Raw genomic sequence first — 22,578 nt, forward strand, 5'->3', positions numbered from 1 at the left:
CGCCCTAAAGGCAGCTTCCCTTAAAATAGAGCTGAGACAGGCAAAGGTAAACTTTTTCAGAATAATCTGCAATACAAAATCAAGAAAGTCCAAATACATATATAGATAAATAAGGACAAAAACAGGAAAAAGACAAACGCATGGCAATATTCTTTACCTGCAACTAACAATAACCCTGTCAGGCTGCCTAATTTACAGGTGAAAGGGCACACGCCATATTTCTGTAAGCCTGTACATCAGACCTCACCCAGGCTAGCCTATCGTCGGCCAGGGAACGGTCGTTATACAGCCAGGGAAGCCTCCAATACAGCCTCAAGGAGATATTTTATTTACGGATTTATTTTCTGGCGGTAGGCCATTCATGACCCGTAGGAGTAAGATGGGATCCAGACTAAAACCCCTGTATGGGCTGTGCCCTTGTCCTAGCACAGCGACGCCCAGAGCCTCACCCCGGCCCGGGCTGGGGACCATGAACTGCTCAGGTCTCGCCCTCAACAGTCCGTGGCGAGCCCCATTGGTGCAGCCGGCAAACACTTCGGGGCATCCACTAGATACCGGCACTGCCACGGCCCGGGTTCCCAGTCCTGGACAGTCCGTAGGCGCGCGCGCGGCAGGAACTGCTCAAGGTCTCCGCCCCAAATCTTCCCGGAGACAGAGAGACGACCCGGAGACGACTCTTTTCCCAAAAAGGTGCCTACATCCCCATAGCCGCGGCTCCACCGTACGCTTCTGCCCAGGAAGCCGTCAGCCGGCCACGGTCCCCTGTAGGGTCTAGGAAGAAGCTTCTGGCCGGGCAGAAGATACAGCGGGGGAGGGCGGAAGTGGTAAGACTGACGTGGCCTGGGCAGCTCTCCCGATTGCCGGGAGGGCTTCCCGCCGGGGAGAAGCTCGCTGAGCCTTGTGTGGTATCCCGAGCTGAGCCGGGCCTCCCGCTGTACAAAGCTCATAGGCGAGCACTTCACTGAGCCGAGTGCCGGGGTCCCTCGTGGCGTGACCTCAGTTTTTACAATCAGGCACAGCGGCGGCCCACCCCACGGAGGTCGGTCATCAGGTCCTCAACAGGCTGCTGCTGGCGCGCCGCTCTGGGGGAGACCCCAGCTGGAGCCCAAGGGCAGCTACGGGGCTGCAGAGGCTTCTGGCGCTGCCTGCGCCAGCCCTTCCCGCGCGGTTTGGACCCTGGGTCTGCGGCGGGAAGTTGCGGGAGGTGCGAAGCCGCGAGGAGTTGTCATGGCAACGGGATGGGGCACGGGGAGGTTCGGGACAAATGGACCGAGGGCGAGGGGAACGTGGGTCGAGGACAAGAGAGCAGAGGTGCAGCCCAGTCTTCGGGATAGAAAGACTGGGGGAGGGTCGGAGAGGTCAAGGGGAAGTAGTGCAGCCATCGAGCTTAGTTCAAAAGGCTTGACTTGGGGCATCATGAGTTGCTCCCTGGTTTCCATAACCTCAGGACTCCCCCAAACAGGTTCTGCTGCCTTAAGGATGACAGTCCTAGGACACCCTCGAAGTTGGAGCTGTCAGTGGCTGCCATTCCTGATGCTGCTGCTGAGCACAGGCCATGAGCCAAGGGTGGAAGGTGTGACACACTACAAGGCCGGTGACCCTGTCATTCTGTATGTCAACAAAGTGGGACCCTACCATAACCCTCAGGAGACTTACCACTACTATCAGCTTCCAGTCTGCTCTCCTGAGAAGATACGTCACAAAAGCCTTAGCCTGGGTGAAGTGCTGGATGGTGACCGAATGGCTGAGTCTTTGTACGAGATTCGCTTTCGGGAAAATGTGGAAAGGAGAATTCTGTGCCACATGCAGCTCAGTCCCGCACAGGTCAGCCTCTCCACATGGCTAGAACTTACTCCGCCCTCCCAGGGACTAATAACAGTGCATCACATTTATGGTTTTCAAAGTGTCTTTATGGAAATTATCTGCCTTGATTTCAACTACATGTGGCAGGCAGGGCAGGTGGCATTATTTGTATTCAGTTGAAGAAACATACTTGCTCAAAGGTAACTTTTTCAAGACTACATGGATAGAGAATTGCAGAGCTGATATAAGAGCCTGAGACACCTGATTCCAAGCTTCTCTGCTGGTAATAAGCTCCCAACTCACTGCTACGTAGTTATTTCCTTCCATCCTTACCTCTTGGTCTTTAACTGGCTCCTTTACACTTTGGCTAATCTTTTCTGTCATGCTGTTTTCACTAGCAAATCTTATATTAGGACACTTTTCCGTAATCAACTTTAGACCTTCTTATACCTTACCTCTCCTTTATAGGCTGTAACCCTGTCAATCAAATTTTTTTTTGAGAAACCCAACATAGTGGGGTCTAACCCAATAGTTCTGGACAGGGGGCAGTTTTGTCTCCCAAGAGACATTTGGCACTGCCTGGAGATATTTTTGATTGTCACCACTAAGGGGTGCTACTCTAGTAAGAAGAAACCAGGGAAGGGACAGCCCCCAACAACAAATTATCTAGCCCCAAATGTCAGCAGTGCCAAAGTTGAGTAACCCTGCTCTAACTCTGTGACCAGGGAGGTCTTGTCTGATTCCTGACTTGCTCTTTGTAGGTGGAACAGCTGCGCCAGGCCATCGAGGAATTGTATTATTTTGAATTCGTGGTGGACGACTTGCCACTCCGTGGCTTTGTGGGCTACATGGAGGAGAGTGGCTTCCTGCCTCACAGCCACAAGATAGGACTCTGGACCCACTTGGACTTCCACCTGGAATTCCATGGAGATCGAATTATATTTGCCAACGTCTCGGTGCGGGATGTCAAGCCACATAGTTTAGACGGGTTACAACCTGATGAGTTCCTAGGCCTCACCCACACCTACAGTGTGCGGTGGTCTGAGACTTCAGTGGAGCGTCGTAGTGACAGGCGCCGTGGTGATGATGGTGGTTTCTTTCCCCGAACACTGGAAATTCATTGGTTGTCCATCATCAATTCCATGGTGCTTGTGTTTTTGCTGGTGGGTTTTGTGGCTGTCATTCTCATGCGTGTGCTTCGGAATGACCTGGCTCGGTACAACTTGGATGAGGAGACAACCTCTGCAGGTTCTGGTGATGACTTTGACCAAGGTGACAACGGCTGGAAAATCATCCATACTGATGTCTTCCGTTTCCCTCCATACCGTGGTCTGCTCTGTGCTGTGCTTGGTGTGGGTGCCCAGTTCCTGGCCCTTGGCACTGGTGAGGTGATAAAAATTAACCAGGGATTTTTCTCAAGGGTTAAATGTAAGTAGGTGATTTGTTCAGAAAAGATCTGCAGATCTGTCCAAGGTGAGGGGCAGACCTAAGGGTGGGGTGGCTCTAGCAAGGATGCATATATTCTAACTGTGAGTTTTCTGGACAACAGAATTGGGGGATAGTGTTTTGCTAGAAGCCTTGGGTCTGAGAGAAGGAGGCTGATTCCTCTGAAGTTGCCAGAGGAACAGGTGAGACCTAACACAAATTTTCCACTACCACCCTGCAGGCATTATTGTCATGGCGCTGCTGGGCATGTTCAATGTGCACCGTCATGGGGCCATTAACTCGGCAGCCATCCTGTTGTATGCCCTGACCTGCTGCATCTCTGGCTACGTGTCCAGCCACTTCTACCGGCAGATCGGAGGCGAGCGTTGGGTGTGGAACATCATTCTTACCACCAGTCTCTTCTCTGGTGAGAACTGGCCTTTCCATGGTGGGCGCTTCATAGAACCTGGGATAGTCAGAGAGAGACTTCAAGGGAATGAAAATCAGCAAAAGAAACAATAAGAAAACCATTCAAAAAACAAGAATGCATTTATTTTGCATAGTTAAAAATTATTAAGCCTTTAAAGTATTCTAGGCAGCGTAGTAAGTGCTTAACAAGCCTTCATCTAATTTAATCCTTACAATAACAATATGAAGTAGGTAATATTGTCCCCATTTTACAAATGAGTAAGTTGAATTTCAGGATAGCTAAAGTAATCTGCCCAAGATTACATCCTCCTAAAAAGTAGTGAGCCAGGTTTTAGACCCAGGCAGTTTGACTCTAGAGCCCGTATTCTCAACCATTACACTGAAACAACACTCTGGGATTTATTTTTGGATACTCCCCTTGCCCTTTTCTTTTTAGTTTTCTTATTTTTGAGGTGGGCTGCTCCACTCTAGCCTTTAAGCTGGCTTGTCCTCTCAAAGGCAGTAGTAGTTGCATTCTAAACATTTCATGTCCCCAAAGCTAAGGGTCTGATTTATATTCCATCACATTTAAGGTTCAACTGAGGTTTTCTGAAAACAGGACCTAATCCAAAGGAATGTTTCATGCTAGGAATCATTGATGCCTCAGCAGGACAGGCCCTTGGAGGCAGGTGGATTTGTGTCAGTCTTAGATCCGTATGTAAAGCTGCCCTTCCCCCACCCCCCAAAAGATTTTATTTATTTATTTTTAGAGAAAGGAGAAGGGAGGGAGGAAGAGGGAGAGAAATATCAATGCGTGGTTGCCTCTCGTGTGCCCCCATCCAGGGACCTGGCTTGCAACCCAGGCATGTGTTCCTGACTGGGAATGGAATTGGTGACCCTTTGGTTTGTAGGCTGGCGCTCAATGCACTGAGCCGCACCAGACAGGGGTGTAAAGCTAATGGATAGGGGAGGGGTATCAGTAAAATAAGGAACAAGAAGTGGGATGTGAAAGGCTGGCACCTGCCTGGGAGCAGGATTTTTCACCCCTCTCCCCTTTAGACCCAGTCTGAGTGGGTGCCCCAGGGACATAGTGCCTAGTGCTGACCCTCCTCCCTCTGGGGGCCCACCCTTGCAGTGCCTTTCTTCCTGACGTGGAGTGTGGTGAACTCAGTACATTGGGCCAATGGTTCGACTCAGGCTCTGCCAGCCACCACCATCCTACTGCTTTTGACTGTTTGGCTGCTGGTGGGCTTTCCTCTCACTGTCATTGGAGGCATCTTCGGGAAGAACAATGCTAGCCCCTTCGATGCACCTTGTCGCACCAAGAACATTGCCCGGGAAATCCCACCTCAACCCTGGTACAAGTCTACTCTCATCCACATGACTGTTGGAGGCTTCCTACCTTTCAGGTATCCTCCCTTTATCCTATGGCCGTCACTCTCAGGTTCCTGCCCTCAGCTTTCCATTTCCCCACTCACCCTATGTACCTTAACCTAGTGTCAGTGATGACCTCTGGTTCAGCCGTACCATTAAGAGATCACTAAATGGTTCTTCCTTTCTTTAAGTAGGGCTGAGCTCGAAACAATTCAAATGTGAGGGGTCTCATTTGTAGAGGCATTTCTCCTTTCACCATCTCCCTGGTTTCTGACTTGAGTGTATAGAAACACTATGTGGGGTAAAGCCCATTTCATTATTCAATTTGTTGAGTACCATAGTGGCAGGCAGATAATACAATGGAAAATAAAACAGACAAGATCCCTGTTCTCAACCTATCAAAGATGTTCTGAAAATGAAATCAGCTAATCATAGGCAAAAGAAACCCCAACAAGCCAGGAACTCCAGGGCAGGAAGTGGACTGGATCCACTCACCACACTGACCCAGTGTGGAGGGGTGCTGGCAGTGCACAGCCCTTTAATGCAGTGTCTCTTCTCTTCACAGTGCCATCTCTGTGGAGCTGTATTACATCTTTGCCACAGTGTGGGGTCGGGAGCAGTACACTTTGTATGGCATCCTCTTCTTTGTCTTCGCCATCCTGCTGAGTGTGGGAGCTTGCATCTCCATTGCGCTCACCTACTTCCAGTTGTCAGGGGAGGATTACCGCTGGTGGTGGCGATCTGTGCTGAGTGTTGGCTCCACTGGACTCTTCATCTTCCTCTACTCAGTTTTCTACTATGCCAGACGCTCCAACATGTCAGGGCCCGTACAGACAGTGGAATTCTTTGGCTACTCCTTGCTCACTGGTTATATCTTCTTCCTCATGCTGGGCACCATCTCCTTTTTTTCTTCCCTAAAGTTCATCCGTTATATCTATGTTAACCTCAAAATGGACTGAGTTTTGGGTCGCAAAACTACTGTTTTTCTCTCCCTTTCTTCACGCTCCACTTCCTACCAACATCTCTTCTGATTGACTGAATTGTGTGACAGCATTGTTGCCTTCCCCTTGGCCCTTTGGGACTCCCTTCCCCAGGGAAGTTCTGGAAATTATTAATATTATATAAGAAGTATATATTTGAACTTTTTAAGTTGCCTTTAGTTTTGGTCCTGATTTTTCTTTTTACAATTATCAAAATAAAATTTATTAAGAAAAAGGATCCTGTAGTTGGAGGGTTTGGTCTGGATATAGGAACTCGAGCCCTGCCGTTGCACGCAGTGTCCCTTAGGGAGCTGGGTCGGCCGCAAAATAAACGGAACTCGAGTTTTCCACCGAGCCTGGGAACTTTCAGCTGGAGGAACCTACCTCGCCAGGGAGCCGTTTCCGCGGCTCAGCAGCGCTCAGCCCAACGGAAGTCCAGGAACTGGAACTCTATGCAGGAAGTGAGTTGAATCACCCTGGCGACGGGAGGGTCGCGGAGCAACGCCCTTTCCGCCGGAAGTGGATTTCAGAGCTTCCACGTGCTGTCCCTCCCACCTCCCGGACAAGTAGCAGTGGCTCGGCTGCTGCCATGGAGCCCGCGGGCCTGGAACTGATCCTGCGGGAGCTGCTGCTGCCGGACACCGAGCGCATCCGCCGGGTACGGGGCAGACGAGGCCGAACAGGGGCAAGCGGGAGGTTGCGGGGACAGCCCGACTCTAACTCCCGGCACCCCCCAGGCCACCGAGCAGCTCCAGACCGTTCTTCGGGACCCCGCCGCCCTGTCCGCGCTTTGCAACCTGTTGGCCTCCGCGGCCGATCCTCAGGTGAAGCTTCTGCCCCTTCCCGCCGAGCTTCCCACAGTACGCCACTGGTTAAGCCCCGGCTCTTGCCCGGACCCTCATACGCCTGCTTCCTGGCCCTAGATCCGCCAGTTCGCAGCCGTGCTGACCCGCAGACGACTGAGCACCCGCTGGCGACGGCTGTCAGCGGAGCAACGGGAGAGGTGGGCAGGGACGGGGGCGGGGCAGGGCGGGGCCTGGCTGAGAGGGGCAGGCAGAGAACCAAACGCCTGCCACCTGTGTTCCAGCATCAAGTCCCTGGTTCTGACGACCCTCCAGAGAGAGACAGAGTAAGTGCCCACGCACCTCCTCTCGGATCCTAACTGATTCCAGTCTGATACCCGCTCTGGATTTCTGCCTTCTCTTCCATCTCCAGGCTGGGAGTTGGGGGCAGGGACTTCAAGTTTTAGACCAAGAGCAGGGCATATTCTAAAGCTGTGTTAAGACTCAAGTTCTTGAGAGTGGGCTGTGAAGTTCTGCCAAAAAAAACGAAACTGAAATTCAGTCTGAATGAGGTTAAGCCTACCCGATTATACACCCACCATGCTATTGATTTCCCTTTGAGACTCTATGGTATGTGTCCCAACTTGGCAAAGACCCTGTTCCACCACCTGGAAGTTTCTCTTCTGACCACGTGATGGAGGCAGGGCCAGCATGTGCAGGGGAGGGTATTGGAAGGAAGGCGATTAGGGGTGGGGGGAAATCTCTGGTGTTTGCAGGCACACTGTGAGCCTTAGCCTGGCCCAGCTCTCAGCCACTATTTTTCGGAAGGAAGGCCTGGAGGCCTGGCCTCAGCTCATGCAGCTTCTTCAGCACAGTACCCGCAGCCCCCACATCCCTGAGAGAGAGGTACTGTTACATGGTTGGTGGGAGGGAGGGACAGAGAGGCTGGCTAGACCATGTAAGCTTTTCCCTCTTGTCCCCTGCTCCTGGACAGATGGGGCTTTTGCTGCTAAGTGTAGTGGTGACCTCCCGGCCGGAGGCCTTCCGACCCCACCACCGGGAACTTCTTCGGCTTTTGAATGAGACCCTTGGTGAGGTGGGGTCTCCTGGGCTTCTCTTCTACTCTCTGCGCACTCTGACCACCATGGCCCCTTACCTCCGCACTGACGATGTGGTGAGATGTGGGCCCTCCCCTTCCCTGGCTCCCTATCCTTGGGCTTTTAAGTCCTTACCCTTGCAGGATACAGAGCTACTTTAGACTCTTTCTCTGCCTGTTGTCCTTCCTAACAGTTGAGAAGGGAGAGTGTGGGTGGCTGTGGCTGGACTTCTGCATCTAGGCTTCAAGGAAGCTGTCAGCTTCTGGAGCCTGAGAACAGGCTGCATTATGCTTTCTTGATTCAACTCATCCTTTGTCGTCCAGCCTCTGGCACGGATGTTGGTGCCCAAGCTCATCATGGCCGTGCAGACTCTGATTTCTGTAGATGAGGTAAGGACATTTGGGCAGGAGCTCTGTTGGAAGGAGGGTGCAGGAACATCCAGCCTGATGCACACAATAAGAACATGATAACTCTTGTGACTTGTCTGTCTGTCTGTCTGGCAGGCAAAGGCTTGTGAGGCCATGGAGGCCCTGGATGAATTGCTGGAGTCAGAGGTGCCTGTCATCACCTCCCACCTCTCTGAGATCCTCACATTCTGCCTAGGGGTGAGCTGGGGTGGGCACAGCCCCTGCTGTTTTTTTCTGTATTTTCCGTCCCTGTTTCTGATTCACCTTAGTCTCTGGGCAGGTGGCTAGAAACACGGCTCTGGGTGATGCAGTGCGTGTACGTATTCTCTGCTGCCTCACTTTTTTGGTCAAAGTCAAGAGCAAGGTGAGTGTCCTTTGACACACCCAACCCCCCCTTATCTCATACCTGGGGCTTTTTGACAATCTTGGAATATTCAAAGTACCATAACTAAGATGTTTAAGACTTGTCCTGGCCTCACCCTGGTTTCTGGCTGGGAGGTGAAACTCTTGCTAGATCCCTTTATGGCCTGAAAGGCTGGGATTTTTAATATGAGTCCATCTTGGAAGCAGATTTTCAGGGACACCTTTCCACCCTTCCTCTCAAGGCCTTACTGAAGAATCGTCTCCTCCCCCCCTTGCTGCACACCCTTTTCCCCATTATTTCTGCTGAGCCCCCCTTGGGCCAGTTGGATCCAGAGGACCAAGATTCAGAGGAGGAAGACTTGGAGATTGGGCTGGTGGGAGAGACACCCAAGCACTTTGCTGTACAGGTGCGATGTGGGACAAGGGTCGGGCGGGGCATTAGGTGGCTGTAGGAGGTTGGAGGGCAGAGTTGGAGTTCAGCAAAGTTTCCCTGTCATTTTTCAGGTTGTAGACATGCTGGCACTACATTTGCCCCCTGAGAAGCTTTTTACCCCACTAGTAAGTATCCCCGTCCTTCTGGTGCTGGTTGGCCCTACCCCCAGGTTTGCCTAGTCCCCTGAGTAGAGGCTATATGAGCCCTGGTGAGTGTGAAGGGCCTGTTGCCACAAGAGTGGGCAGGCTTGTGCTGGGGTTTCAGGAGAACGCCCTGTGCTTCCCTAGATGCCCATGCTGGAAGAGGCCTTGAGGAGTGCGAGCCCCTACCAGCGCAAGGCTGGGCTCCTGGTGCTGGCTGTGCTGTCCGACGGAGCTAGCGACCACATCAGGCAGAGGTGTTTATTCCTGTTCTGCAGGGAGGGTGGACTGTGGGATGAGGACCACATGAGCCACAGCAGTCCTGATCTGTGCTTGTCGTTCGTGCCTAATTATTAGTAGTGCTTGCCCTCTAATCTCAGAAGCGTTCTGATTTGAAAGGTAAATGAAAGGCTGTCCCAGCTGTAGGGACCAGGGGGTGGTACCTATCATCCAGTGACGGAGAAAGCCCAGGGGAAACAGGAGAACAGTCCAGCCCAGGGCTCTCAGTTCCTGCCCCTCAGACTATGTTCTCTTGCCCTGCCTCATCCAGACTGCTGACCCCACTACTGCAGATTGTGTGCAAGGGCCTGGAGGACCCATCACAAGTTGTGCGCAATGCCGCGCTCTTTGCCCTGGGCCAGTTCTCAGAGAACCTACAGGTCAGCAGGGCTGAATGTGGGTAGCCACCGGTTCCAAGGACCAGCTCCATGTCCTCAGGAGCCCCTGCTGCCATTGGCACTGAGGTGTGTCCCTTGTGGTAGAGCTGACTCAAGGTCCACTCTCTCCCACAGCCTCATATCAGCAGGTATTCAGGGGAGGTGATGCCACTGCTCCTTGCCTACTTGAAGTCAGTGCCTCCCAGGCACACACACCACCTAGCCAAAGCCTGCTATGCCCTGGAGAATTTCGTGGAGAACCTAGGTAGTGAAGGCAGTTGAGGGTGCAAGGGAGGGGACAAAGCTGTAGCTTTGGCTGAAGAGGGCAGCCTTTGGCTGATGTGCAACTCTTTGAACCACTGCCTGTGGTGGGGCCACAAGGAGCATCAGCCTGGAGGCATGTGGGCCCCTAGAATGTAGAGACCTGGGTTGGTGGTTAGACGGGCCCCTTTTCCCACAGGGCCTAAAGTGCAGCCCTACCTTCCGGAGCTTATGGAGTGTATGCTGCAGCCTCTGAGGAATCCCAGCAGTCCCCAGGCCAAAGAGCTAGCTGTGAGCGCCCTGGGGGCCATTGGTGAGGAGAAAGGGGCAGGAGGCAGGGCATGGGGCTCCCAGAAAGCCCAGTGCCCATCCACCCACGGTTGGTTCTGTCCTGCAGCCACGGCTGCCCAGGCCTCCCTGCTGCCCTACTTTCCTACCATCATGGAGCACCTGCGGGAATTCCTGGTGACAGGCCATGAGGACCTTCAGCCTGTGCGGATCCAGAGCCTGGGTAAGGAAGGGGCTCCCAGGAAGGGTTCCCAGTGCCAGGGCAGGGCTGATGCTCACCTGGTGTTCACAGAGATTGTCCCCAGGGCAGTGCAGGTGTCTTCCTTCTCACCGAAGGAGGTGCTCCCATTGTACCTAGGAGTAGGTGGGATTTCCGAATTACTTCCAGCTGCCACCTTTGGTCCCCAGGTCTTGTCCCTGCATTCCTCTGGCCCAGTTCCACTTCCTAGTGCTAACCAAGTCTTTGCCCCCACAGAGACACTGGGGGCACTGGCACGAGCAGTGGGGGAGCCCATGAGGCCCCTGGCTGAGGAATGTTGCCAGCTGGGGCTGGGCCTGTGCGACCAGGTAGACGACCCTGACTTGCGACGCTGCACGTGAGTGAGCCCCCACTTCTCCCCACTCCAGCCCTCGGTCATCTGGTTCTGGACCATAGGTTTCCCCCGGCTCCCCCATCCTGTCTGCCTATCATAGGCAGAACTCTAAAGCTTCTCCCTGCCCCCGCCAGGTACAGCCTGTTTGCAGCCTTATCGGGGCTGATGGGTGAGGCCCTGGCACCTTACCTGCCACAAATCACTACATTCATGCTGTTGTCACTGCGTTCCACTGAGGGCATTGTGGTGAGCAGAGAGGAGGTGGGCTGGGCAGTGGGGAAGGCCAGCCCTGACGTGGGATTTATCCTATGATCACAGCTGAGCCAGAGTCTGTACTCTGCCTCCACTGTCCAGCCTCAGTACGACAGCAGTAGCTCTTTCCTTCTGTTTGATGACGAGAGTGATGGGGAGGAAGAGGAAGAGCTCATGGATGAGGATGAGGAAGAGGAGGATGACTCGGAGATCTCAGGGTGCGGAGGGGTGCCATCATAGGCATGGTCAGAGGGACCCTAGCTGTGGACAAAGGCCCAGTGCCAGACTTGCTCTCGCTGGCACCTGATTGTGGCTACCCCCGCCTCACTCTAGGTACAGTGTGGAGAACGCCTTTTTCGACGAGAAGGAAGACACCTGTGCTGCCCTGGGGGAGATCTCTGTGAACTCCAGGTGAGCATCGGCCCTTCCCTACCTGGCACTGGGAACCTTCCTGGAAGCCTCTTCCCCATGGCCTCGTGTCTGTTCACAGCGTGGCCTTCCTTCCCTACATGGAGAGTGTCTTTGAAGAAGTATTCAAACTTCTGGAGGTGAGTGGGTGGTGGGTGGGTGGAGTTGGTGAGGTTCAAGGGTCAGGGGCCCTGTGTTCGCCCTGCACAGAGGAGGCACATTCTACCCCTCTTCATCCTGCAGTGCCCCCACCTGAATGTGCGCAAGGCAGCCCACGAGGCCCTGGGTCAGTTCTGCTGTGCACTGCACAAAGCCTGTCAGAGCTGCCCCTCAGAACCCAGCACGGCTGGTGAGAAGGGCACTGGGGTGGGGTGGGCTCCTCTGGGGCCAGGGAGTGCATGGGAGAGGGGTAGGGCCTGACCAGGACATCAGCCAATCATGTCCCCAGCTCTGCAGGCCACCCTGGCCCAGGTGGTGCCATCCTACATGCAGGCAGTGTATAGGGAGCGGGAGCGCCAAGTGGTGATGGCTGTCCTGGAGGCCTTGACAGGGGTGCTGCGCAGCTGTGGGACCCTCATACTGCAGCCCCCTGGGCGCCTGGCTGAACTCTGCAACATGCTTAAGGCAGTGCTGCAGAGGAAGGTGAGCGGGGCAGGTGGGCTGCAGGCCCCAGGTGGGGATGGTCAGATGCTACAAATCCAGCTCCTTCATACCCCCATCCCACGGAGAGGAGAAGGGGCAGGAGAGCCCAGGCTGAGCTGAGCTACCTCTTCCTGCAGACAGCCTGTCAGGATACTGAAGAGGAGGAGGAGGAGGAGGACCAGGTGAGAGCATGGATGCAAACTCCGGGACCAGGCAGTGTGTCTGGCAGTCTCCACAGGGCAGGATGGACAGTGCACTTGGGCTTGGCCTAGGCAAGCCAGGGCTGCTAAAAGACTGGTAATAGCTTTGAATGATACAGCCCTGCTCCTGCTCGGGCAGAGAGGGTTCAGGGAAGGCTTCCTGAAGGTGGGGATTCAGGATGGGCTTGGGTTGGTAGGTGGGAGTAGGAGGGCCAGGAGAAAAAGCTGGGCTACAGACAAGCCCAGCCTGAGAGGTGCCAGTCCTGTCACCAAGGGCAGCCCTCACGGGAACCTTTGGCAGTGGAGGAGCATGTTGGGAGGTGCCACAGTCACAGCTGGTGCTGGTGCCCCAACCCCTGACCTGGCCCCACAGGCTGAATACGATGCCATGCTATTGGAGTACGCCGGTGAGGCCATTCCTGCCCTGGCAGCCGCAGCTGGGGGAGATGCTTTCGCCCCCTTCTTCGCTGGGTTCTTGCCATTACTGCTGTGCAAGACAGTGAGTACTCATCTGGCTTCAAACCCCATTCCGCCCAAACCCCAACCCCCCACTCTGTTCCAGTCCCAGGTTGACTTGCACTCCTCTCCATTCCAGAAACAGGGCTGCACAGTGGCAGAGAAGTCTTTTGCAGTGGGTACACTAGCAGAGTGCATTCAGGGCCTGGGTGCTGCCTCAGCCCAGTTTGTATCCCGTCTGCTCCCCGTGCTGCTGAGTGCCACCCGGGAGGCAGACCCCGAAGTGCGGAGCAATGCCATCTTCGGGCTGGGCGTGCTGGCCGAGCATGGGGGTCGCCCTGCCCAGGAGTATCCTCGGCTTGCAAGAGTGGCTGGGGTAGGATTGGGAGAGTGTCCCTGGGCTCAGGGATGGGAGAGTGCCTTTTCCTTAACTGTGGACCAGACACTTTTCCAAGCTGGTGGGGCTCCTGTTGCCCCTGCTGGCACGGGAGCGCCATGACCGTGTCCATGACAACATCTGTGGGGCACTTGCTCGCCTACTGATGGCCAGTCCCACGAGGAAGCCAGAACCCCAGGTGAGGGATGGGGGTATGGGACAGTGCTTGGAAGCTAAGGAGAGAACAGGGCAGGAGACCAGAGCCATCTGTGTGTCCAGGTGCTGGCTGCCCTGCTGCATGCCCTGCCACTGAAGGAGGACCTGGAGGAGTGGGTCACTGTAGGGCACCTCTTCGGCTTCCTGTACCAGAGCACCCCTGACCAGGTAACCTCCATGCTGGAGCCCTCAGGGGAGATTAATGCTCCGTTCTCAGAGACAGAGTTGGCATCAGTTGTAGCTGGTACAGAGTGATGGTTTAAGCTGCCCTTTGATAACTCCATACTCTGCTTTCATTATTGGTCTGCAAGGATTGGCAGCCAAGCCTATCATGTGAGAAAAAGGGCTTTCTCTTATCACATAGCATTTTTCTGCAAGGGGCCTCCATCCTCTCTGGCCATGTGCATCCCCCAGTCTGAGCCAGAAGTCCCACCTTCCCTAAGCTGGTATTGTAGACCAGGGCTCTTTCAGGCTGTGCTTCATGGAACCTGGGTACAGGTGTGGCCACCTCATCTACCATCTACTGACAAATCAAAACAGTCTTTGTCTTGGATTTGACTGCACCGAGTGGGTAGGTTTGGACTGATATCCCTGTGTTCTTGTGTCTTTCACCTTTGTTATGCACCTTTATGGTGGTGCTCCTGGGTGTCTGGGATTTTGATCTTGAGGTCATGGCTTCAATCATCTTTGGTCACAATCTCCTGTCCTCTCCCACTGTGCCCCCAAAATTATCATCATGGTGTTTCAGGGGTCCTTCTCATGTTTCACAATTATCTTAGATTCTTGTGAATTAGTATCGGGCTATAACAGCCCTAGTGGGAGACTCTGCCTCTCCTTAGCCCCTACTACCCCCCAGTTCTAAAGGGCTCAGGGCTGCTGCTGCCCGAGTCAGCCCGTTTTTTCCCACAGGTGGTAGATGTAGCTCCTGAGCTCCTGCGCATCTGCAGCCTCATTCAGGCTGATGACAAGATCCCACCAGGTAAGGGTGGGAGCCATCGTGGGCTGGGCAGGGGGAGGCGAGGAGCAGTGTAACTCAGAGGGCCTGGGGCAACTAGGGTTTGGGGGCCAGTCCTCTCTGGATCTCTCTCTCTCTCCTCACCCCACCCAGATACCAAGGCCGCACTGCTGATGCTCCTGACATTCTTAGCCAAACAGCACACCGATAGCTTCCATTCAGCATTGGGCTCACTGCCCGGAGACAAAGCTCAGGAGCTCCAGGCCATTCTGGGCCTCACCTAGACTGTGGGCTGCAGCCGGGCCAGAGAAAACAGCCTGACCAGGCCCCAAGACCACCACTCAGCCCAGTTCCTCCTCATGCCTTACCAAAGATTCTGGAGACCCAGATCTGCTTGCTGCCTTATGGGGCTGCTGTCCCTAGGGCTGGATCTGCTATGCTATGGGACAATACAAATGGAGTCGTGACAACATACTGTAATAAAGGCAGTTCATTTTCTGCTTTAAACAGTAGCTCTGAGAGCAGAGATAGAGCTTCATGTCCAGAAAGGAGGCAGGCAGGGCCTAGAAAGGCAGGAGGTGGTTTAAGGTAGCTGGTTTCTTGGCAGCTCTTACACTGGATCTAACCAGAGTGGAATCGGGGCCCTGGCTGGATCAAAAGGCGTCCATATGGCTTCTCTTGTTCCATACGTAGGATCTGCTGGGCTGCCAACACTGTCAAGACAGGAAGAGCCGGCTGGTCAGGGGGAGTCCCTACAGTGGCCTCTGGTCTGTGTGTCCCCCTACACGCGCCTGCACTCACCCAAGAGCAAATAGAAGATTCGGGCAGCCATCCTGCGAGGGCTGAGAGGTGGCACCAAGCTGCTGAAATCTGGCTCCCTGTTGGCCTGCAGCTCCAGTGCCACTGCCCTGTAGGGTTCAAGAACCATTAGCTAAGGCCCCATGCTGGGCCCGCCTAGTTGAGGCACCCCCTCTTTGGTACCTGCGCACAGCCTCGAGTGAGAGCAGCTCGGGCTCTAGAGGCAGCTCCAAAGGCATCTCCATGGGCACCTCAGGGAGTTCGGGCACCACAGGCAGTGCAAGGGGCTCTGGCTGCTCCACCTCAGGCCAGGCCCTGGGGGAACATGGGAGGCAGATAGGGGAGGGAAGTGGCAGCTGTGATGATGACCAGGGACATACCCATCCTAGCCACTGCCCCACCTGGCCAGGACTGTGGCCTGAGCTTACCCAGGGCTAGCTGCTTACCACCGCTCTTCTGGGGGAATGAGGCTGATCTGGGTCTTCTCTTCCTCAGCTGCTTCTATGGAGAGCTCTGTTGGGGGAGGGGAAGGTCCTGATCCAATCTGCTTGGATCTCAGCAGTTGGGACCTATTCAGACTGGATGCCAGAGCTGGGCATTGACTTGTTACAAGCAACCAGGAGGGAGAACTGAAGAGAACTGATGTGTGCTTTCTGTGTTAAACACTCCCTCTGACAAGCTGTCAGCAGTTGGGGTACCAGTTTCCTGGGACAGTGGTTAGGGTGGTGGTCTTCATTGACCCTTCCTCGGGGGCTTACCTGAGGACAGCATAAGGGGCCCACTGGGCTCCTGGGCCTCCCTCAGGACCTGGGAGTGAAAGAGAATGACGGCGTCAACATCGCAGAAGCACTTCGGGCAAGAGTGCAATGGTCCCCACCCTGAACCAGCCTAAACTGTCAGACGGGACCTGATGCCATTGGCTCGCACGGGCAGAAGACAGACTGCTGGAGCTCGAGGGAAATAGGTCCTTCTGGAAGGAGTGGGGCTGCAGTTACCTCAATATCACTTGGAATTTCCATCTTTCTCCTTTCCTCCTCAGCTGCTGCTTCCCTCTTAGCCTCCTCTTCAGGCTCCAGGGGTGGCATTCGCCTGAGTGCTCTTGGCGGTGGCTGAGCACAGTGGGTCCAGAGCGCCATCAGTTCTGGGGGTAGCCAGCCAGCTGAGTGGGGACAAGGTGGCAGCAGGGAGGGTTTGAGGCATGAGGAATACCAAGAGAGGAATATCAGGTTAGAGGATCCCACATACCAACTCCCACCACTCTTCTTACGGTAAGTTGGGGCTTGGAACAGCTCCATGGGACTTCTGATGGTCCTCTCTGGGGGCTGCACCATTGGCTGCATGGGAGGGAAGGCAGAACCCAGTTAAAAGGAGTCACTGCACTGCCCCATCACCTCTGCAAGGCCTTGTTCCAGGGCCCGTGGCCTTCCAACCCTTCCAGGCACATGCCCCTGCCTGCTGTGCTCACTGCTAAAAGTAGGACTTGTAACTGGTGCTTGTAGATGTGCTGGGCAGGGTCACTGAAGGAGTATGGAGAGTTAAGTATGTGCAGACCCCCAGGGCATGTACTTAGGGGGTGTTCCCAGTGCCTCCGCAGGAGTTTACAAGGCCTAGCATGTACCTGCTTTAGGCCCTCCCTGTCTCCCTGCCTCCCTGCAAAGTTTGGGCTGCACTTACACATTCCCAGCAGTGAGCTTTGGTTTGCAGTTGTTTCTGGAAATCCTCCCGGGAGATCTGAGTCTCCTTGTCCCAGAACAGTAACTGGCGGCGGCGACCACGACGACGAACAGGTGGGAAGGCTGGGGGCCTCCTCTGTTGAACAGGGAGGGGAGGTGGGGGAAAGGCTACCTATTACTCCTTTTCCTGACATCCTGATGGACTGCAAACAGGCCCCGCATTGTTGCCACAGAGGAAAGGGCAAGGGCTCCAGAAGCACATGCAGCTCCTACCCTGCGGGGGCATACCCATCTGGAAGTGCAGCTGATTAAATGGTGGTATGGGTAGGGCCACCTTTTACTAATTGGCACGAAGGCTTGTGTAGGCTAGCAGTGGCCTGGGGCTTGGGGAAGCTTAATATGGGTGAGGAGGGTAAAGAGAAGACTTGGAAGGGCTACTACTCACCTCTGGGCTGGGTGGGGCTGGGAGACGCAGCTCCTCCGGGAGCGGGGGTGTCACTTCTGCAATAACACACTAGGTCCTGCCTCTGCCCCACACTCTCCACCCTCAGAGCCACCCAGGCAAGATGCCAGAGGGTCCAGCCTTTAGCAAGTGGGAATACAGGGCCCTTGTCTGCAGCAGCTGTGCAGATGCCCCCAGGAAGGATCCAGGCATGGTGGCTACTCACCAGCAAGTGGGACCTCAGGCTCCCAGACTGCTGGTTTCACCTCCTCTGGGGCCAGGACTGGGACTGGAAGTGGCTCTGCTACTTCTACTCTGAGGGAAAATGGGCAAGAAAGATGAGAACACTCCTCCCAGCACCAACCCCCTACCTCACCCAGGGGTTCCTGCCCTTACAGTGGAAGAGCTGGAGGTGATAGTGAGGGAACTGCAACTTCCACTTCTGGGGCCCGGGGCTCCTCCCTGGACACTGCAGAGAGAGGATCAGCATTCAGCACACAGAAGAAAAGAGACGGAGCGCGACCCAAGCCCAGACTGCCCATGCCCAGGGCCTGACTGTCCAGTGCCAGGTAGGCCCCACACTGCTGGACAGGCCTGCCTTGTTCCTCCAACAAGATAGCTTCATCTGGCTCAGCAATGAGCAGGTCCAGGTCTCGACGGCTAATCTCTGGGAGGTCTGGTTCACCCTGTTGTAAGAGGAAGGAAAAGGAGAGGGGACTCATTCCATTTCTGAAAAAAGGAAGTGGATCCAGGAGAATGAGTCTGAGAGGCATGCCACAGGGCCAGGCCAAGGAAGCCCAGTGGGAGGTCAAGTGCCAGAGGCAGGGAGAGGGGAAATGGAGACTGAGAAGGCAGAGAAGTAGATGCAAGGGGGCTTGGGCTGTCAGCAGCAGGACTCGGGCCTCAGTCTCTGTGTGCAGGGGGACAACTCACTTCAATCGGCAGCATATGTATGGGCTCTGCCTCCTGGAGCGTGATGGCCTCTGGAGGCAGCACGGTGACCGGGATCCTGTCTGAAGGAGCAGGGAAGTCACAACAGCTCCTCCATCTCTTTCCAAGTTCCCACACACCCACTTGAAGCAAAAGCGTGGATTCTGGAGTCAAGTCAGTCTGGGTTCCAGTCAAGCCCAGGCTAGTCACTGGCCATTTGACCCTGGATATGCTGCTTAATCACTATGGACTTCACTTTTCTCCTCTGTAAGATGGGGATGGGAGTTCTGATCTTTCAGAACTCTTGTGAGGCAGTGATGAGGTTACACACATAAAGTGTCCCTCACAGGGCCTGGCTCTTAAGAGCAACTCAGAGATGGTTATTTCTTCAGCCTTCAGAGCTTCCTATGCCTCTCACCAGAAAGAAGGCCCTCTCTGCTCACCTGGCCTCCCTGGCTCTGTAGGGACTTCAGGAGGGATCTCCTCAGGAACTCTCTCTGGGGTCACAGTCTCCAAAAGGTGCCGAATCTTTGGGAACAAAAACAGGTTTCAGCTTCAGTCCCCTGCTTTCCCATTTTGTAATCTTATACAATGGACAGTAATACCCCCTTATGCCTAATTCTTGTATTAGCATGCAGTGAACTCACTTGCCATTGGGTCTCCCATTCCTGCCCTCACAGACCCCCCCCCCCCCCACACACACACCAGTTATGTAGCCCTTGACAATTTGTGCAAGAAGCTCTGCATCCATGTATTTAGTGTTGAGGGGAAAGAAAGGATTCTTGGTCTTAAGGAGCATATGGTTTAGTGGGGAGACAAGTTTGTATATGACCTTAGCAAGTGTCAACACAAAGGCTAAAACAAGGCCCTATGTGCTGAGATCCAGAACAGTATTTGGTTGTGGCTGGAAGTGTGATAGAGACTTCATGGAAAAGGGTAGCATTTGAGTGAAGTCTGTAAGGATGTGTAAAATTTGACTAGTAAAGAACAAGCAGTGACCTTATGGGTTCATCAGGGAAAGAACTAAATGTGGCATCTTTGGGACCAGGGGTCAGACTAGTGTGTTTGGGAGCCAAAGATGCCCAGAGAATGTGTTGAGATGCCTGGGGATGGCTTGCTCTAGACCAGGGCACAGAGAGTCCTAAATGCTAGTATTCTGTTCGCAGTGGGGAGCCACTGGAGGTGTCTTTGAAGGAGAGGAATAACATAGTGTGTAAGTTGCAGAGGTGTCAGGAATGGATGGAGGACATGGGTAGGAAAACCTAGTGCCGAGGGATAATGAGGGCCTGGATTAGGGCCTTGGAGCAGTATGGAGATGAGTGGGGACAAGAACAGCCTCTAGGCTGGCCTGGAGTAAGTAAGTGGGGCAGGTTTGTTCGAACTGATCCACCGTGACAGTCCCGCGGCACTGACTCTTATGGGGCAGATCTTCGGCAGCTCCCTTCCCTCACCCCAGTGTCGGACTGGTATGGGAACAGCACTCCCTGCTGTACTGTCAGCCCATCAGTCTGAGGTGTCCCAGGGGAATGAGCCCTACCTGAGGTATATCAAAGGGGCTGGGAAGTCTGGGATCCACAGACATCATCCCAAAAAAGGGGTCTGGAGCACCTTCCAGGATCTCTATCATGTCCAGGCGGTTAGGAAGCAACAGGCTGGGTCTGAGAAAGAATGTGGCTGTCAAGGTCTGAGGCTGAGATGAGCAAACACCAAGCAGAGAGGCTCCCCAGCGAAGGCTGGGTGGTCCCAGGCCCAGGGAGACACTCACAGGTCAGTGTCCACCATATCTATGCGGATCTGCAACTGGGCACGGTGCAGGCGCTCCAAGATGTGCTGAATGTCCTCTGTGGGCAGGGAGCGCAAAATGGAGAGAGCCAGCCTAGCCGAGGGCCACTCAGCTCTGCCCCACCTCTCAGAGCCTTCTCAGTCTTACCTACAAGATACTGGCATTGTTGTGAGTAGACCCGGATCACACCGATCTGGAGCTGGGCTGAGAGATAGAGAGAGAAGCGGGGGCGCGGCAGGCCGGGCTGGGGGGGTTCCACTTGTACCAGCACGTAACTGAGGATTTCCTCACTAGGAGAACAATGTGCCCCGATCACCGCCAAGCCTGCGTGGAGAACCAGCCCCAAAGCCTTGCCCCCTTAATCCACCCCCTAACCCACACCAGCCCCAGGTCTGTTTTCTGGGCCTTACCAGGTCTTCACCACATTCACCTTCAGGTATTCACGCTTCACCAACCGGCTGCCACGAGTTGCTGCCAGCCTGGATCGGGTGGGAGTGGGGATGGGGGCGGGGAGCTGTCAGGCGGGGATCTCGGGGCGTCCCTCCTAGCCCGCCCACCCTGGCCCAGCCAGCTTTTACCAGATGGTGGCGAAGCAGCCGGTGTGGCGCTGAAGCACATTGGGATAGTAGAACATTGTCCCTCCAAGGTTTCACCCTCTGGTCGTCTACCACTCCTCTGCTCAGATATCAATCCGAATTCTTTAGGACACCGGATTTCCCAGCACCGTTGGAGAGAAGTAAGGATTTGGACAGGTGGAGCTGCGGATGGACCCAGAATGCCAAATAAATGAGCAGATAGACATGTGGTGGATAAACGATTTAGGGGACTAGTAAGGCGTCAGTCCTTGAAGGATTCTCACACCATGTCGGTGCTCTGAACTTACGGGAGCAGGTTGGAGATGCAGAACTCCTGAGAAGAGTCCTGGCCGTGGCCCAGACCAGTTCCCGATCGTGGAGGCCCTGCGCAAAGATGTCTGGCTTTGGGCCTTTGCTCTCAGCTTGAGCAGCGACAGTCTCACCCAGTCGCCCCCTCGCGGGCCTAGATCCCGCTGCAGGGAGCATGCACTTGGGTGCTCTGCGCCCCGTTCCTCAGCAGCAGAGGGTGGCCCCCAGAACAGTTAATGGGAACAGAGGTCTGCGAAGCTGAGCTCGGTCCAGGCGCCAAGCTGCCCGCCAGGGGTCAAGGAGATACGCCCCCTCGCCACCCCTCCACACACACACACAACCGCAGGGCCCTACGCGGGAGGAACGAACCAATCCGCAGAACCCTGCGCGCTGCTGGGTCATTGTGAGGTGTCCTGACCAATGGGCTCTCGTTCCCTTCGGTAGCAAAAGTTTCTCGGAGGCACTTCTCTGCTGACCAATGAGGGGGGAGCAAATCCCAGCCTTTTCTTCATCCAGCCTGGTAACAAGGGCATTTCACCTAGTAGGGTCATGTCTGGGGCAAAGGCTTTGTCCCTGCATGGCGCCTGACGTGCGACCTTGCCCTGCCCCCACCAAAACCTACCAGGTAGCAATTGTTCCGTCCATCTTTGTGCCATCTTTGGGTCTACCTTGAGCTGGGCAGGTAGAACGGTGTGAGGTGGCCTGAGAGCCACCACAGGTCGGTGGGGGAAAAGACATATCTCACAGGAAGTAACAGGGGACTTGCCTGGTCATTTCCCAAACTTGATCAGTTTAGGTTGTGGGCATGCCTGATCTGCCTGTTTTCCAGTTGTGAATGTTCTCCTGGCTGAAATAGATTTTAGCTTTGTTGGATGCAGAATATATTCTCAGCACCCAAAAGCCATTTGTCTCAAACAATTATGTGTATGAAACTATGTTCTGGTTACAAACTTCCCTTGTCTCCATGCCTCCTGCCTTTCTTTGCACAGCCATTTCTTTAGTCTAGATGACCTTCCCAGCCTCAATTCCAGGGCACACTGAGTCTTTTTAAGACTCAGCTCTCATTGCAGCCCAGCTGACCCTATTTTATTTTGTTCTTTCAATCTGAGAGCTCTTGAGAGTGGGGTCTTGTGTTTTCAATTAGTGCCTGAAGCCTAATTCAGTAAATATTTGTCAAATGACCGTGCAATTACACTAAACTTATAACCACAGAATGTCGAGGCTAAAATGGATTTCAAAATCTAGTGCAAACCTGGCCTTTGCAGATGAGAAAACGGAGGCCCATACAGACTCTTTTTCCTGGACCACACTGTCCATAAGTTGTCAATGTTCACAGGTATTCACACTGGGACACAAAGATGATAAAATGGGGTGTCCACCCGTCAGATGCCTAGAACCTAGTTTGGGAGATAATTTGTTACTTCATTTATTCATTCAACAACTATTTATTACATTCCTACAATGTGCCAGGCATTCCTCTAGGCACTAGGGATATAGCAACAAACAGCAAATCCCTGTTCTCACAGAGCAAGGAAGGAGAGGAGATAAACTAG

General features: G+C 54.2%; 3 protein-coding genes and 1 long non-coding RNA gene across 10 annotated transcripts; 2 read left to right on the forward strand and 2 right to left on the reverse strand.

The window, feature by feature from the left end:
- The first annotated feature begins 526 nt into the window (after positions 1 to 526).
- On the forward strand, positions 527 to 6,228 carry TM9SF1 (transmembrane 9 superfamily member 1). 3 transcript variants are annotated; one of them, XM_036029986.1, is made up of 6 exons: positions 527 to 824; positions 1,463 to 1,824; positions 2,565 to 3,186; positions 3,470 to 3,655; positions 4,772 to 5,045; positions 5,576 to 6,228. In XM_036029986.1, the coding sequence occupies exons 2-6, from the start codon at positions 1,480 to 1,482 to the stop codon at positions 5,967 to 5,969; spliced, it is 1,821 nt and encodes a 606-aa protein (XP_035885879.1). In that variant the 5' UTR covers positions 527 to 824; positions 1,463 to 1,479; the 3' UTR covers positions 5,970 to 6,228. The 3 variants fall into 3 exon arrangements, with proteins under 3 accessions (XP_035885879.1, XP_028363644.1, XP_035885882.1); XM_028507843.1 differs by lacking the exon at positions 527 to 824 and adding an exon at positions 1,040 to 1,204; XM_036029989.1 differs by lacking the exon at positions 527 to 824 and adding an exon at positions 1,056 to 1,177 and having other exon boundaries at positions 1,460 to 1,824.
- On the reverse strand, positions 2,293 to 6,459 carry LOC118501450. The gene is made up of 2 exons (XR_004904087.1): positions 6,375 to 6,459; positions 2,293 to 3,694 (listed from the first exon to the last, which is right to left on the reverse strand). It is a non-coding gene; the product is annotated as an uncharacterized LOC118501450 (long non-coding RNA).
- IPO4 (importin 4) lies at positions 6,048 to 15,027 on the forward strand. 2 transcript variants are annotated; one of them, XM_036029963.1, is made up of 30 exons: positions 6,048 to 6,648; positions 6,728 to 6,814; positions 6,914 to 6,993; positions 7,078 to 7,119; positions 7,549 to 7,678; positions 7,767 to 7,946; positions 8,193 to 8,258; positions 8,373 to 8,474; positions 8,557 to 8,640; positions 8,882 to 9,046; positions 9,144 to 9,197; positions 9,360 to 9,469; positions 9,763 to 9,871; positions 10,004 to 10,133; positions 10,329 to 10,442; positions 10,527 to 10,640; positions 10,893 to 11,013; positions 11,145 to 11,256; positions 11,365 to 11,480; positions 11,596 to 11,673; positions 11,753 to 11,810; positions 11,914 to 12,019; positions 12,119 to 12,312; positions 12,450 to 12,494; positions 12,814 to 13,011; positions 13,108 to 13,316; positions 13,411 to 13,543; positions 13,624 to 13,728; positions 14,470 to 14,539; positions 14,669 to 15,027. In XM_036029963.1, the coding sequence occupies exons 1-30, from the start codon at positions 6,580 to 6,582 to the stop codon at positions 14,797 to 14,799; spliced, it is 3,312 nt and encodes a 1,103-aa protein (XP_035885856.1). In that variant the 5' UTR covers positions 6,048 to 6,579; the 3' UTR covers positions 14,800 to 15,027. The 2 variants fall into 2 exon arrangements, with proteins under 2 accessions (XP_035885856.1, XP_028363642.1); XM_028507841.2 differs by having other exon boundaries at positions 6,514 to 6,648; positions 12,886 to 13,011.
- REC8 (REC8 meiotic recombination protein) lies at positions 14,991 to 22,334 on the reverse strand. 4 transcript variants are annotated; one of them, XM_036029984.1, is made up of 19 exons: positions 20,720 to 22,334; positions 20,552 to 20,620; positions 20,289 to 20,431; positions 20,124 to 20,199; positions 19,896 to 20,016; positions 18,802 to 18,886; positions 18,362 to 18,441; positions 18,027 to 18,114; positions 17,825 to 17,897; positions 17,655 to 17,743; positions 17,432 to 17,487; positions 16,988 to 17,122; positions 16,581 to 16,647; positions 16,309 to 16,472; positions 16,072 to 16,120; positions 15,760 to 15,826; positions 15,497 to 15,628; positions 15,317 to 15,423; positions 14,991 to 15,228 (listed from the first exon to the last, which is right to left on the reverse strand). In XM_036029984.1, exons 1-19 carry the CDS (start codon positions 20,773 to 20,775, stop codon positions 15,137 to 15,139), a joined length of 1,749 nt encoding a protein of 582 aa, XP_035885877.1. In that variant the 5' UTR covers positions 20,776 to 22,334; the 3' UTR covers positions 14,991 to 15,136. The 4 variants fall into 4 exon arrangements, with proteins under 4 accessions (XP_035885877.1, XP_035885875.1, XP_035885874.1 ...); XM_036029982.1 differs by having other exon boundaries at positions 16,309 to 16,647; XM_036029981.1 differs by having other exon boundaries at positions 17,825 to 18,114.
- Between the last annotated feature and the right edge of the window lie 244 nt (positions 22,335 to 22,578).

Source organism: Phyllostomus discolor, chromosome 1 (assembly GCF_004126475.2).
Source record: "Phyllostomus discolor isolate MPI-MPIP mPhyDis1 chromosome 1, mPhyDis1.pri.v3, whole genome shotgun sequence".
NCBI lineage: Eukaryota > Metazoa > Chordata > Mammalia > Chiroptera > Phyllostomidae > Phyllostomus > Phyllostomus discolor.